Source organism: Cicer arietinum, chromosome 1 (genome assembly GCF_000331145.2).
Source record: "Cicer arietinum cultivar CDC Frontier isolate Library 1 chromosome 1, Cicar.CDCFrontier_v2.0, whole genome shotgun sequence".
NCBI lineage: Eukaryota > Viridiplantae > Streptophyta > Magnoliopsida > Fabales > Fabaceae > Cicer > Cicer arietinum.
Genome location: NC_021160.2, coordinates 45,040,295 through 45,056,180, shown reverse-complemented (window position 1 = coordinate 45,056,180; position 15,886 = coordinate 45,040,295). Strand labels below are relative to the sequence as shown.

Here is a 15,886-nt window from a genome sequence, read left to right as displayed (position 1 = left end):
CCAATATACATATCGATTACGAACTAGAACGCAAGCCAATTATGAAAAATATTACTAATTGATCTACAACCCCTTATCACATTTCGTTCACTTTGAAAAGTCACTGGGTTCAGCTTCAACATAAGAAATATTACATTAAATTCAATTATGAAAATAGAATCAAAATCACCCTGAAAACTCACTGGTTTCACTTTGTAAATGATCTGACATGAAAAGAACAAAATTACCCTGCTATTGAACATTAAAACATTAAAGGGAAACGGCCATCATATTCGAAACAAAACAACAAACTTCCAAAAAACACAACCACAGTTGCCAATATTTCCGAGTACATAAACAACTCAAAATCCAAACAGCAGCCCCCACAATTCATAACATGGGTCCAAAATTGATCTAAATAAAAGCAGTTCCCACAATTCATACCATGGGTCCAAAAAAGATCTAAAAAAAACATTTATAAAGAATGATATAAAAAGCGAGTGTACAGGAAAATTTCTTCGCAGCCATCACCATGCCATTAACTCCAGGAAAACATAAATAGAACAAAATTCTCGACAACCACAAAGCCATCATCATCATCATCCCCTGCAAAGACCAACATCATTTTAGTGCCCATTGGTGGCTTGTTACAAAAAGCAATTGTCTAGAGCACAACATATTAGCTAAATAGATACATGAAACAGACTTGAGACTTTGATTGAAATTTGGATAAGGAAGGGCTTTGGGGAAGAGGGTGAGGGTGAGGGTTGGGGAGGAAAATCTCAAACCTTGTCAGAGAGATAGAGACTTGGGGCTTGGCATGCATATAAAATTATTGAATCTTAAACCATGACCAGAAAATTAAACAAGTTATTCGTTCAGTGGTTTCCAATACCAGCATTTAAATAGATTATATCATTCACTTTTTTCATCACTAAAATCATCAAGATGGGGCTTCCGATAAGCCATGATTCAAGAGTGGAACCTCACTAACATTTGGCGAAACAAACTTCGAGTTCAGAAGAAATCGCAAGACCAACAATGTCGATATGCAGAAATTGATCTTGTAGCCACAAGATTTGTCAATCACCACACTGAATAAAATAAAAAAAACTGGCTTGGATATAACAAGCCCAGGTTACCTACAATTCATTTCAATAGTGAGAAATGAAAAGAGAAATCATTATAAAGTTTTCAAGAAATCGATGAAATAGCATAACAAAACTAGTAGGAAAATAATTTAACATGCAAACAACGATTTAAAATGTGACTAAATATTCTTCGCCACAACTAACCCTATACTATCCATGGTTGAGATGAGAAATGTAATGATCAGGCAAATACTACAGAACATAATGCAAATGTGTATATATTCAAGTTCAAGAAATCTATCTATCAAAAAATAAATAAAAAATGTTCAAGAAAACTAATGAATATTACCTGTTTTATCGTCTATCGGTTTTTCCATTGGAGCGTTTTCCAGTATACAAATGCTTGGGTTTAACATTAGGAATGACTCTATCAGCTTCTCCACGGCGGGCATCCTTGTTTCTCTTCTTGACAGATTTCTTTGCAAGTTTTATTGCCTTGATCTTCTGAGCAGAATCCCTGAGACCTTCTCCTGGCACAACTTCATGTGGTGGGCGGGAGACAGACCTAGAACGTGATCTACTCAGACGCTGCTTCTTGCTAGGTGTGTCACCATCAATATCCATCCCACCTCTACCATCAACACTTGGTGATCTCTCCCTTTTCCGGCCTTGCCTAGATACAGATCTGCTGCGCATTCTTTTAATAGCTAGAGAAGGATCAAGCCCCAGAGATGACAGCTGCCTTCCCATTCTTTCTGCTGTGTACTGCCTGTCCTTGTCAAATTTCCTTGCAACGGTTGGTCGGCTCTCAGCAGTGCTCTTTTTTATCCTATGTTGTTGGATTAGCAAGCTTTTCTTCCTTCTAATCTCATCTAAAGCTAGTTTCTGCTCCTGAGTCAATTCAGTCCAATCTATCTCAAAATCAGCATCTTCAGCCTCTGCCTGCCTTAACCCTTCCTCTCTTTCCAACTCTTCAACCCTATGTAGAATATCAGGATCAATAAAATCATACACATTATGGCCATCCAAAATCTCAGGCAGTATATCTTCTTTCCATTCATCATCGGCTAAGATATAATGCTTTCTCAAGTTCATGGAGTATACACCTGCCCCTCCATTTTCTTCCTCAAGATCCTTCTCGGTCTTTCTCTTCTCATTCTCAGCAGCGGCTTGCTTAGCTTTAGCTTCCAAAACTGTTGGGGGAATACACACAGGCCTTTCCTTCTGGTCACGTGGTTTTGGAGTTGCAACATGAAACCTGTTCAAACAGTCATTGATTTTCTTAGACTTCATCTTTATCTCCACCCTCTGATTCAGCAATCTCTCACAAGCAGCATTTTTCACCGCAATCACGCCTTCTTCAGTCAAGGCACTCATGGTCAACAACACATCAGCCTCTGTCCCCTCGCCGCCTTGACCAATTGCAGTCTTCAATGCTTCAGATTTCATCTCCGTCACCAACTTCATGTCCTCTTCCGACAATCCATCCAGCGGCTGCAAATCAGTCTTGTTGCAAACAACTATCAGAGGCTTGTTCAAGAACAAAGACTTAATGCTATGAAACAAAGCTGCCTGCTGAGCAATAGTGTACCCACAAGACCCGGATATGTCCAAGAAGAACAATATCGCAGCCCTCAAATGAGCAAGAGCGGTGATACTGCACATCTCAATAATATTCCGATCCTCAAATGGCCTATCCAAAATCCCTGGTGTATCAATCACTTGGTACCTCAGATACTTATAATCGGTATGACCAACAAAAAGAGACTTAGTGGTAAAGGCATAGGGCTGCACATCAACATCAGCTCTAGTGATCTTATTAATAAAAGAGCTCTTGCCAACATTCGGATACCCACAAATCAAAATCGTCCGAGTGTTCGGATCAATTGAAGGAAGCCTAGCCATATGCTGCCTAACCTGTTCCAAATAAGCCAAACTAGGCCCAATCCTTTTCAACACAGTACACATACGACCAAGAGCAGCAACTTTCAAACACTTGCATCGGTACAACGAATCACCATACTTCAACAACTTAACATAATCTCTAGCAATCTTACCAATAAGGTTCCTAGCAGTGTTGATCTGACCAAGTGCAAGCTTGTAATGGTCCTTGTTGTATAGCACATGAAGCAGATCTCCATAGAAAGGGTGAATATCCCCAAGGCGAGGAAACTCATCAATTATGGTGGAAAGCTTTTCATGAAAATTCTGCTGAGTGTACTTCACTTTTCTCATGTAAAACTGACGGAGACGGGTGATTGCATAACCTTTGTGGACAACAGTAGGTGTTTGACGTTGGGTCCGAGAAAGAATGATATCAACAAAATCCTTTCCATTTGGTACCACAGTTATCTTCTTAAAATTATATTGCACCATTTTTGTTTTCTATCACCCTGGTAGCGAAAATTAATTATAGGTTAACATTGAAACAAAAGATAATAATTCTACGTTAACATTAAAACAAAAATAATAAAAATTCTAGGTCAACATTGAAACAAAAAATAGAACCAGAAAAAAGATCATGAAACAAACAAATCTATGCCAACATTGAAACAGAAAATAATAATTCTAGGTTAACAACGAAACAGAAAAACAATTCTAGGATAAAAATTGAAACAAATAAAAACAACAAACTTCATAATAAGGACCAAAATCGCACGGAATAATAAGGATAAAAATTGAAACAAATAGAAACAACAAAACACTTTGAATCACGCCGCCTTAGCACGGAATCGCGGTGCAAAGTGGATCTATGCTGCGATGCGATTCTGTGATGAGTTGATTTTAGCAGCGGCGCATATCGCGGCGGCAAATCGCGGCGGAAACGAATCCTTGCGAGCGCGGCGGCAATATGGGAGTGGAAGGGATAATTCGAAAGGAAAAAGGAAAAAGTGGAATTACTCACTGTTTGTGGCTGCGTTCTTTGTTTTCGTGTAGAGATGAGTTTGGTTTACTCAAACTTTTTCTTCTGATATATGATGCGATGGTAAAGCTGCAGCGGCTATGGAGCTGCTGAGCTCTGTTGTTTTAGGGTTTTAGAGGTTTTAATTTACTTATATATATATATCTCCTTCAAAAATAAAATGAATATTTTTTTTATTTAATTATTTCATATTAATTTATCAAACTTATTGTCTGCCACGTGACCACGTTAAAAAAGGCAAAAAAAATAAACCAAACCTATTTTATTTATTTTATTTAGTTCACGTTAAAAATTAATGAGGTAATATACTGTTAGTTCTCTACAACTAAAAAAATAGAGGTATATTGTAAAAAATTGAATTAGAAGTAAATTTCGACCCACTTAGATTATGATATTTTTTAACATATTATTAAGGTTATACTTAGTTATTATTTTGTTATGTAAGTAGTCATTTTGTAAATACTCCTAGACTAGTAAGATGGTTGTTATTTTACTTATGCGGTGTTATTTATTATTATTTTATTTTATTTTTAATTATAGTCATGGGTGAGTGAGAATATTTTTGGGTTATAAATTTATTTTAATATTTAAAAATTAAAATGGAAAGAAAAATGGATTGGCTTTGTTTTGTTGCCCCATATAATTTATATGGGATAAATTAATCTTGAAATAAAATATATTAGACCAAACCGACTTATTTATTTTATAAAATCTTTTAAATCAGATTGAGTCAGATCAAATTTATTTGACAGTTTAATATTTTAATATTAAGTTTTTTTTTTATATCTCAAGACTTATTTATACCAATTAAGTAAGATTTTATTTTTGGACCTCCGACTAGTAAACAACTAAGCCTTATTTATACAATTAAGGGTGATTTTAGTCGTTGGTTATTCCGACTAGTAAACCATTGAAACGTATTTATACTAATTAAATGTGATTGAAGCGTATAATATTATTAGTGAACTATTATAACTTATTAATACAATTTAAGTATGGATTTTGGCTTTGGAATAATAACTAAAAATACTATTTGTACTAATTAAGTACATTTGTTCATTTAATATTTTTGAAAAAAAATATAAAATTTACATAAAATTGGTATTTTTTTCATCTCCCAATAAATATCACTTTAATAAAAAAAGAATATTTAAAAATAATAACATTTTCCATTTTCAATGTAAAACTAATTATTTTTTTCAATACTACCGTCTACTTAATATTATGGACACTATTTCTAAAATATTATATTTCATTTTACATTTATGATAGTTAGAAATGCACCAATTAATAATGATAATTTGATAAATGTGTTAGTATTCTATTTCTTTTAGTTATTATCATATCTTAATCGTAATATATGTGCAATGAGCAAAAGTGACATTTAATTTGAGACTCCACGAGCATTGTGTTGCATAAGCATAAGAGTATCTTCACATGCCTCAAAGAGTACACATCAATAAGTGAGTGTGTACTTTAAGTATTTGACCTATATATGAATCTACATGTTGTCTTAATGTTTTTGGAGCATACGAATCTAAAAAAATAGACTATAATAAAAAATATAATTTTAAAAGTTATAAATTATTTCGAAATATTATATCTTGATTGAAAAAAAATATTAAAAAACTCAAATTATTTTATTTAAATTCATCAAAATAAATAAATTGTAAATAACACCATCAAACTAGCACTATTGTAAATTACTAATGAGTTCCTAAAATATAAAATCTTAACATCAAATTAAATCTTAATAGATAATGAGTTCTTAAAATTAGTAAATCAGTCATTTCAAATAAATTGAGTTCTTAGATCAGTAAATCACAAAAGTTGAACATCAATTATACTCTAATATCATTTTTGGACTTTGGTGGTGATGCCTTATAGCCGCCGCAATTGTCACAGATCCACAGTAGTGAGTGTGGAGAGAAATTAAGTTTAGTCTCAGAAAAAATAGTCTCCATTTAAAAAATAGATATTTATTTTAAATATAAGGTGCAAATAAAAAAATTTAGAGTGGTAAATATATAAAATTAAGATGCAATTTTTCAAAGTTAAAATATACTATAAAAAATTTGAAATCCTCCTTAATTGAGGTTTTGTACCAGTGTTCTGATTGCACGGGGTTATTGTCGGTTCTCTGCAACTATATACACTAGGACACTCATTGGAGTCTAACAATGAGCTTCAGTCACTCATTGCAGTGAGGTTGCATTGTGTAACTTCAAGCAACCTAACTTCATCTATCACGTTATGTAATATTGCCTTCAAAACTTCTTATTAAACATTGATCTTTGTGAACTATTTTAGAGAAATGAAATTTGTGATGAATAAATTGAAAAGGTTTCACCAAGGGTGCCTGAAAACAATTCACCATCTTTGTTGGAGATATTGGCAACAATGAAACAACTAGTAGCATCAGTTATGATGGTCGAGAAGAAAGTGGAGGTATATACACTAAATATTGTTCTTTAATATTCAATATATCATTTCTCTAAAATCTATCCATACCATATGCGTGATATTTATATCAAAAAATTGTTATCTATAAGAGTTGCAGACGGGTCTATTACACCAAAACTCAATAATGATGATTAACAACACACGGACTATGATGATTGTGAAAAATGTAGACGTATACCATCTATTTAATTCATTAGTAATACTACTATTAAATATATTTATATCATATGCACTAATTCAAAACTTTGTTTATTCACACGAGTTGCAGAATGGCCAACTCAAACTGCAAAACTTTGTAATGACTATTAACAATTCACTAAAAATTATTGAGGTTGTCTTGTGCTCAACATAAAATAGAACCAATTCATGTCATATATAACTCGCAATGGATTGAAACGCTCCGTTTCGTTTTTCTATTTAAAAATAACAAAAATATAATAATAATAATAATAATAATAATAATAATAATAATTAAAAAAATATAATTAAAACAAACAACTTGTACCATATTAAAATCCTTTGTCTCCCTGAATGCTTTCATCATTTCAACAATACTCTCCCACTTTCCATTTTCTCTTATGTTCCTCACCACCGCCACCACTTCAAACTCCTTCCCCGATTCCTACTTCATCAACAAATTCAACATCTCACTAGAATTTGCACTCAAAGCTTCCAAACAAGTTCATTTCAACTCCTCAAAACAAAAACAAAAAAAACCGACTTAGTTCTCAACTTTTTCACAACTCACAGTTTCACTTACCTAGATATTTAAAATATCATCAAAAGAGAACCGTGACTTTTTATCTGCAATATCCGAAGTTTTAATTTTTACTCTCCAAATGTGTTGTTAGTTGAGGTATTACCTGATACTATCTGAGTTGTTGGAGATCAAATTTAGTCGATTCTCCATTATGGTGAGTAGATGACAATCATTGTCATATTTTTATTTTGTTATAATGATTATTTTACCTGTTTTCTATATTAAATTATTTATTTAAAAATTTATGGAACACAACATTTGAATTTTTCTCGATTTAATCATTTATTTATTTTAATGGTCTTTGTTATATAATATGTTATTAATTTTATTTATGTATGAGTTACATAGTATTAAAATATTGAATTGATATACAATAGAATATATTTTCCAATAGTTATGATAAAATGGGAAATGATTTTTTAAATGTGTTTTGAATATCAATGTTATAATTATGAAATCGTTAACGGCGGTAGGTGCACTTAGTTACATCTTTTTGATTAGAGAGAGTTACTTGTTAGATGAAGTTGCCCCTATGAAAGATGCTATCAGTAGGAGGAGATGACTATATATCAACGAGATGTAAGCTTCCTAATTGATGTGTGATGATGCATTGTCGGATTGAGAGGAGAGGGATATCTGTTATATGGAGTTGTCCATGAGGGAAATGTCACCCTTATAAGGAGAGTATTATCAATAAGATGTAGTTGTCTCTTGATTTCTAAAAATTTATGTTTTTACTTGTTTGATTTTTAAGATATTTTTGAGGTTGCTTATTTTGATTTCAGTTCTATATGAATTGCATTTTTAATATTTCTACTTTAAACAACTAAATTATAAGTTTAATAATTTTATCATGCGTATACTTTACTTGAGAATTATCTATATTTTAGATAACATTGTTTAATATAATTTCCACAATATTGTAAAATAATTGTGTCTTTTTGTGTTTCTCTTTTAGTTGATGGTGATGAGAGGAATAATAATAGTGCAACATACTATTGTATCTTATCAATCTGGAGAACAGTCGAGAGTCTTTTTTAAGAAAATGGCTTTCAATTTGCCCATTAAATATTTGCATCATCATGTGCGAATTTGACATTTTGAACTTATAGTTAAACTTCCCAAACTAATATGTTTTGACTTTGTCTTCAATAAAGGACCACCAAAATATTATTTTGAACATTTTTCAATTATCTTTGACATTCCCTTCTAAGAACCTTCTAAAACTTATGGACTTTACAAAGTGGATTATTGTCTTAATATGGGACCAAAAATTATAATCAAATCTTTTTTTTTTATTATTTTAAAAAGGACTACGTGATTTTTGCATAAATATAAACTTTTATGTTTGACTTTCTATTTTTAAATAAATTACTGAAAAACACAAGTTAATAAATAATATAATCAAAATTTTAATTAATAGATTTAATTAAATATTTAATTATTTTAAGAGATTTTGTCTCAACAAATTTTATAGTAAATATAATTTATATTGAAAGCAGGGAATTAGAGAGATGCACATTTATGAAATATTAGCCGAGTAATTTTTAAGGTTGGTTGTGTTTCTTCTTGTACTGACCATTTTTTTATAGGAAAAATATTTTGGAAATAAAGTAAAACATTTGTAGTAATGTCATTCAAACTGCAATGTATACATAATATCTCGACATGACATATGAATCATTGAGTTGAAGTATGAGACAGATGAAATGAATCCCATCATAGAACATTTGATATATTAGCATCATTCTAATTGTCAAAATTATACTCAGAATGGTGCCAAGTCCACGAACACCAGCCAAAACCAGAAACATTATCTTGAAGCAATTTTTAAAGATAATAACAATTTTAAATTGTATTTTTAAGATTATGATCATTTTAAATTCTAATTTGATATTTTAAAGATAATCACTACGCCAAAAATGACATTTAACAGCGCCAATTTTACAGCGCTTGCTAAACACAAGCGCTGTTGTAATTATATTTTAAAAATAACGGAACCTTTTACAGCGCTTTTGATGACAAGCGCTGTAAAACAAGCGCTGTAGTAGGTCATATAACGTTTGCGCATCACGTTATAAGGCTTTTACAGCGCTTGTCAAAAAAGCGCTGTAAAAGGAAGCGCTTTCGCGTATCAGTTACAGCGCTTTTTTCACAAGCGCTGTAAAACACATGCGCTTTCATTGAATTTAACTACCTATTACAGCGCGTTTTTCACAAGCGCTGTAAAACACATGCGCTTTCATTGAATTTAACTACCTATTACAGCGCGTTTTTCACAAGCGCTGTAAAACACATGCGCTTTCATTGAATTTAACTACCTATTACAGCGCTTTTTTCACAAGCGCTGTAAAACACATGCGCTTTCATTGAATTTAACTACCTATTACAGCGCTTTTTTCACAAGCGCTGTAAAACACATGCGCTTTCATTGAATTTAACTACCTATTACAGCGCGTTTTTCACAAGCGCTGTAAAACACATGCGCTTTCATTGAATTTAACTACCTATTACAGCGCGTTTTTCACAAGCGCTGTAAAACACATGCGCTTTCATTGAATTTAACTACCTATTACAGCGCGTTTTTCACAAGCGCTGTAAAATACATCTTTAAAATAATTATATACGTTGGAAACCCTCATATCCTCTACATCTTTCAAATAATTATATACGTTGCGAACCCTAATATCCTCTACGTACTGTGCGGCCATCTACGTTGTCTAAGGTATTTTTTACACATGATCTGTTATGTTTTGAAATTGTCAAAAATTGTCAAAAACTCATACCACATGATCTGTTCTGTTTTGAAATTGTTAGTTGATATTGGTTTCTTTTTGAAACTTGTTGATATGTTTTGAAAGCTTATTATTTTTGTTACTGCATTTATATAGGTGGTATAATATGGATAGGAAATGGATTTCAGCCAATCGATTGTCAAAAGAGTATGAAATTGGAGTGAAGGAGTTTGTTGAGTTTGCAGTGAAGAATGCAAAAGATCCAAATAGAGTAGTTTGTCCTTGTTTAAAATGTTGTTTTGGAAAACGTGTTAGAGAAGATGAATTAGAAGGACATCTAGTATGTAATGGAATTGATCAAAGCTACACATGTTGGATAAGACATGGTGAGAAAAAAAAAGGAAACATTAATTTTGAGAATAGTTCTACATATGCTTCAACTGATTTCGATACAGATACATATGAGCCGGACCGAGTTGATGAGATTGCAAAAGCAGTTGAAGAAGATCTTCGAGATTGTCCTAAAATGTTTGAAAGTTTGTTGAGTGATGCAGAGAAAGAATTATATAATGGTTGTACTAAATTCACAAGACTGTCAGCGATATTAAAGTTGTACAACTTAAAAGCGAGTAATGGATGGTCTGATAAAAGCTTTACGGAATTATTAACACTCATAAAAGATATGTTGCCAGATGATAATGAACTTCCCAGTCGAACCTACGAGGCTAAACGGATTTTGTGTTCTATTGGAATGAGTTACGAAAGGATTCATGCGTGTCCTAACGATTGCATTTTATTTCGAAACGAATATGAACTACTTAAGGCGTGTCCGAAATGCAATGTCTCTCGATATAAGAAGAAAGAATCTACTCCAGCAAAAGTCGTGTGGTATTTTCCTATAATACCAAGATTTAGGCGCATGTATCGCAGTGAAGAAGATTCAAAACACTTGACATGGCATGCAGATGAAAGAATTAGAGATGGAATGTTTCGACACCCTGCAGATTCCCCACAATGGGCAAAAATTGATCACGAGTATCCTGAATTCGGGATAGAGTCAAGAAATCTAAGACTTGCACTTTCTACTGATGGAATGAATCCACATGGTCTTCAAAGCATCTCACATAGCACGTGGCCTGTGATTTTGGTAATATATAACCTACCTCCATGGTTATGTATGAAGCGTAAGTTTATGATGTTGTCTCTGTTAATTTCTGGACCCAAACAACCGGGGAATGATATCGACGTATACTTGACTCCTCTAATCGAAAATTTAAAAAGTATGTGGGAGACAGGTGTGGAAGTTTATGATGGGTATAAGAAAGAATGTTTCAATTTAAGGGTTATGTTGTTCGGCATAATTAATGATTTTCCAGCATATGGTAATTTATCAGGATATAGCATTAAAGGTCAGTGTGCATGTCCTATATGTGAAGAGAGTACAAATTGGATGCGGTTGAAACATTGTAAGAAGAATGTGTTTCTTGGACATCGTAGATTTTTACCTTATAGTCATCAGTATCGTGGGTGGAGAAATGCATTCAATGGAAAATCAGAGGAAGGTAAAGCTCCTTTAGCACCGACTGGATATCAAATACTTGAAAAAGTACAAGGTTTGACCAATAAATTTGGCAAACCTTTTGCGGGAGAGCTGGTGAAAACTGGGTGGAAGAAAAAGTCAATTTTCTTTGAATTGCCATATTGGAAGTCATTGTATGTAAGACATTTCCTCGATGTGATGCATATTGAAAAAAATGTATTTGAAAGTGTTATTGGTACGTTACTCAATGTTCCAGGAAAGTCTAAAGATGGCGTCAATGCAAGATTGGACTTGGTCGATATGGGAATAAGAAATGAACTGGCTCCAGTAAAGAAAGGAAATCGCACATATCTACCTCCAGCCGCTCATACTCTATCTAGAAAGGAAAAAATTGTTTTATGTAAATTTCTACACGAAGTTAAAGTTCCAGAAGGATACTCTTCGAACATTAAAAATTTGGTTTGTATGAAAGACCTCAAGTTAAAAGGTTTGAAGACCCATGATTGTCATATTATAATGGAGCATTTGCTACCAATAGGTATACGTTCCATTTTACCTGAAAAAGTTCGACTAGCCTTAACTAGATTATGTTTCTTCTTCAGGGAAATTTGTAGTAAAGTGATCGACCCTCAGAAATTACCGACATTGCAGAGGGAAATTGTTGTTACTTTGTGTGAGCTTGAAATGTATTTCCCACCATCGTTTTTTGATATAATGGTTCACCTTACTGTTCATCTGGTTAAGGAGACACAACTTTGTGGGCCAGCTTATATGAGATGGATGTATCCGATAGAACGATATATGAAAATATTAAAAGGGTACGTAAAAAGTAGAAGTCGACCAGAAGGTTGTATTGCTGAACGATACATTGTTGAAGAGGCTGCTGAATTTTGTACTGAATATCTGTCCAATGTTGAATCCATAGGGCTTCCCATGTCTCGTCATTCGGGAAGACTATCAGGAGAAGGGATAACTGGAAGGAGACTACTGACTATATCAAGGACAGAATGGGAGCAGGCACAATTGTATGTTCTGCACAATGATGATGAGGTTCAACCGTATGTTACAATACACATTGATCAGTTATCTCGTTTGAACATGAATAGGAATCAAAATTGGATAACTCGAGAGCACAATCGAAGTTTTGTAACATGGTTAAAAAATCACATAATGTCAAAATTTGATATAGACCCCGGATCAATTTCAAATAGATTGAGGTGGCTAGCAAATGGTCCGAGCTTACATGTCTTTTCTTACACTGGTTATGTTATTAACGGCTACACATTTTATACCAAAGAACAAGATGATCAGACCACTATGCAAAATAGTGGAGTCACTCTCGTAGCTGAAGCGATGCATGTCTCAAGTGCAAAAGACAAAAACCCAATATATGCAAATCTATCATATTTTGGGGTTATCGAGCGCATATGGGAGTTAGACTACACAATGTTTCGTGTTCCCATATTTGGTTGCAAGTGGGTCGATAATAATAATGGCGTTCGGATTGATGAGTCAGGATTCTTGCTTGTCGATTTTAATAGGGTGGGATACAAAGACGAGCCTTTTATTTTAGCGTCGCAAGCTCAACAAGTGTTTTATGTCACTGATCCTTCTAATGATAAATGGTCTGTTGTCCTATCGACCAATAAAATAAGTGATGATAACAATAATGATGAAGATGTTGGTAATGATCTTTTATTTGCAACATCACAACAACCACATGAAATTGATTCAACTGATGATGGTTTATATCTTAGAGATGATCATGATGAGGGAATTTGGATTAATCCATCGTTTCGTATTGTAAATGGACAAACAAATGTGAATGTCACCAGGAAAAGAAGAAGGGCATCTTAATGTATATATATGTTTAATTGTTTTATATAAGCTATGCATGTAATCTGAACTGTGTTATTGTAAATATGCATGTAATCTGAATTGAGTGTTTTATACTAAGTTCTGATTAATTTATTTTCTGATTAATTTATTTTCTGCTTATATTTAGCTTGATTTGAGTGTTTTATACCAAGTTCATGTAACAATGAGTGTTTTATATTTAGCTTGATTTACATGAACTGAACTGAATATAAATTAGTAATTTACATGAACTGAACTGAACTGAATAGAGAGATTCTCTTTTGCTCAGTGCATATATATATATAGATTCTTCAGAATACTCATTTCTAATAATTCATCATCTCCTAAAGTATTGTGATAAAGACAATGATAACAATATTTTTAATCCAATAAACAATGATAAAAATGTTTTTAATGTCATCCCAACCCAAATAAACCAAACACAAAAATAAAATAAAGAGACATTTTACAGCGCTTATCTTAAAAAGCGCTGTAAAAGATCCTTTTAAAAATAAAATAATGAGTGTTTTATACCTTTTACAGCGCTTTTCACACAAAGCGCTGTAAACGACTCTTTTGAAAGTGAGTAAAAAAGACATTTTACAGCGCTTATTTGACAAAGCGCTGTAAAAAAGCTTTAAAAATAATATTCATCAGACACCTAATTTCTTCAAACACCTTGTACGCATCATGGGAATCCAAAAAACATCAGACACAAACCCATTTCTTCAAACACCTTGTACGCATCATGGGAATCCAAAAAACATCAGACACAAACCCATTTCTTCAAACACCTTGTACGCATCATGGGAATCCCCAAAAACACCAGACACAAACCCATTTTTCGCAACATGGCAATGATCCTGAATACCAATTAAGTTTCGATTTAAGAAGGAAAGAGAATGTAAAGAGATAAAAAGGGTGTTGAGGTGGAGATTGAATTGTGAAAGAGTAAGCTTTGATGTTTGTGAAGAAGATGCATAAAAGGAGAAGAGTTTGGTGAAGAGGAAGGGATTTTTGTGGTGACCAGTTACTACTATGTGGGTTTTGCATGCATGTTGAGCTTGTTTAAAAAATAACATAACATAACAAAACACAAAAACAATAAGGCCTTTTACAGCGCTTATTTGGAAAAAGCGCTGTAAAAGAGCCTTTTAAAATTAACATAAAGAGACATTTTAGAGCGCTTATGTGGAAAAGCGCTGTAAAAGGCTTTAAAAAACATTCATATAACATAATAACACACGGAGGTCTTTTACAGCGCTTATTTGGGAAAAGCGCTGTAAAAGAGCCTCTTAAAATTAACATAAAGAGACATTTTAGAGCGCTTATGTGTAAAAGCGCTGTAAAAGGCATTCAAATAACATAATAACACACGGAGGTCTTTTACAGCGCTTATTTGAAAAAAGCGCTGTAAAAGAGCCTTTTAAAAATTTAACTAAAGAAGCCTTTTAGAGCGCTTATGTGTGAAAGCGCTGTAAAAGGCATTCATATAACATAATAACACACGGAGGTCTTTTACAGCGCTTATTTGAAAAAAGCGCTGTAAAAGAGCCTTTTAAAAATTTAACTAAAGAAGCCTTTTAGAGCGCTTATGTGTGAAAGCGCTGTAAAAGGCATTCATATAACATAATAACACACGGAGGTCTTTTACAGCGCTTATTTGAAAAAAGCGCTGTAAAAGGCATTCAAATAACATAATAACACACGGAGGTCTTTTACAGCGCTTATTTGAAAAAAGCGCTGTAAAAGGCATTCAAATAACATAATAACACACGGAGGTCTTTTACAGCGCTTATTTGAAAAAAGCGCTGTAAAAGAGCCTTTTAAAAATTTAACTAAAGAAGCCTTTTAGAGCGCTTTACAAAATAAGCGCTGTAAAAGGCTTATAAAAAGCGCTGTAAAAGTGTTACGTATATATAACAGTTACCTCTTCAGTTTCCTCTTCATTACGTAACCTTCATCTCAACCTTCATTTCTTCTCTTCTTTTGCAAACCCTATCATCCCGTCCTTTACGAACCTTATTTCCACGATCATCTCCTTCATTTCGAACCTTATTTCCATCCAAGATCATCTCTCCCATTTCACACAATATATTTTCATTGAAATACGTAACCCTCATTACGTATTTCTTCAAACCGTATTTCTGTGAACCATATTTCTGTGAACTTTCTGCAAACCCTCTTTTCTTTGCATTTCGTCTTTCTTCGAACCATCATTATTCAGGTATTGATGTTATTAAATTTTTGTAATCATTAGAATGCATGTTGAGCTTTTTTAAGATATACTGATACATGTTGAGTTTGTTTATAATAATGCATGATCCATGTTGAGCTTGTTGATGTTATACTAAAGTGCATGTTGAACTTGTTGTAGTTAAATGGATACAAACAAAGATTTAGAAGTTCAAAATGAAGAAGTTGGCACCTCTAAGACTTACGAAAAAGAAGTCAAACGTGGTGCAACTATCATGCAAAGGGTGATTAAAGCACGGAGCAGTGGCATTAAATTTGAGGTATACTATATATACTCTGTTT

At 33.1% G+C, this 15,886-nt stretch overlaps 1 protein-coding gene across 1 annotated transcript; it reads right to left on the bottom strand.

The window, feature by feature from the left end:
- Positions 1-249: 249 nt before the first annotated feature.
- LOC101501859 (nucleolar GTP-binding protein 1-like) lies at positions 250-4,128 on the bottom strand. Its single transcript, XM_004488987.4, has 3 exons — positions 3,976-4,128; positions 1,420-3,463; positions 250-585 (listed from the first exon to the last, which is right to left on the bottom strand). Exon 2 carries the CDS (start codon positions 3,444-3,446, stop codon positions 1,425-1,427), a length of 2,022 nt encoding a protein of 673 aa, XP_004489044.1. The 5' UTR covers positions 3,447-3,463; positions 3,976-4,128; the 3' UTR covers positions 250-585; positions 1,420-1,424.
- Positions 4,129-15,886: the final 11,758 nt, after the last annotated feature.

What these genes read in the sequence shown, in the direction of transcription:
- LOC101501859 (XM_004488987.4), bottom strand. Translation starts at nt 3,446, where the DNA reads ATGGTGCAATATAATTTTAAGAAGATAACTGTGGTACCAAATGGAAAG.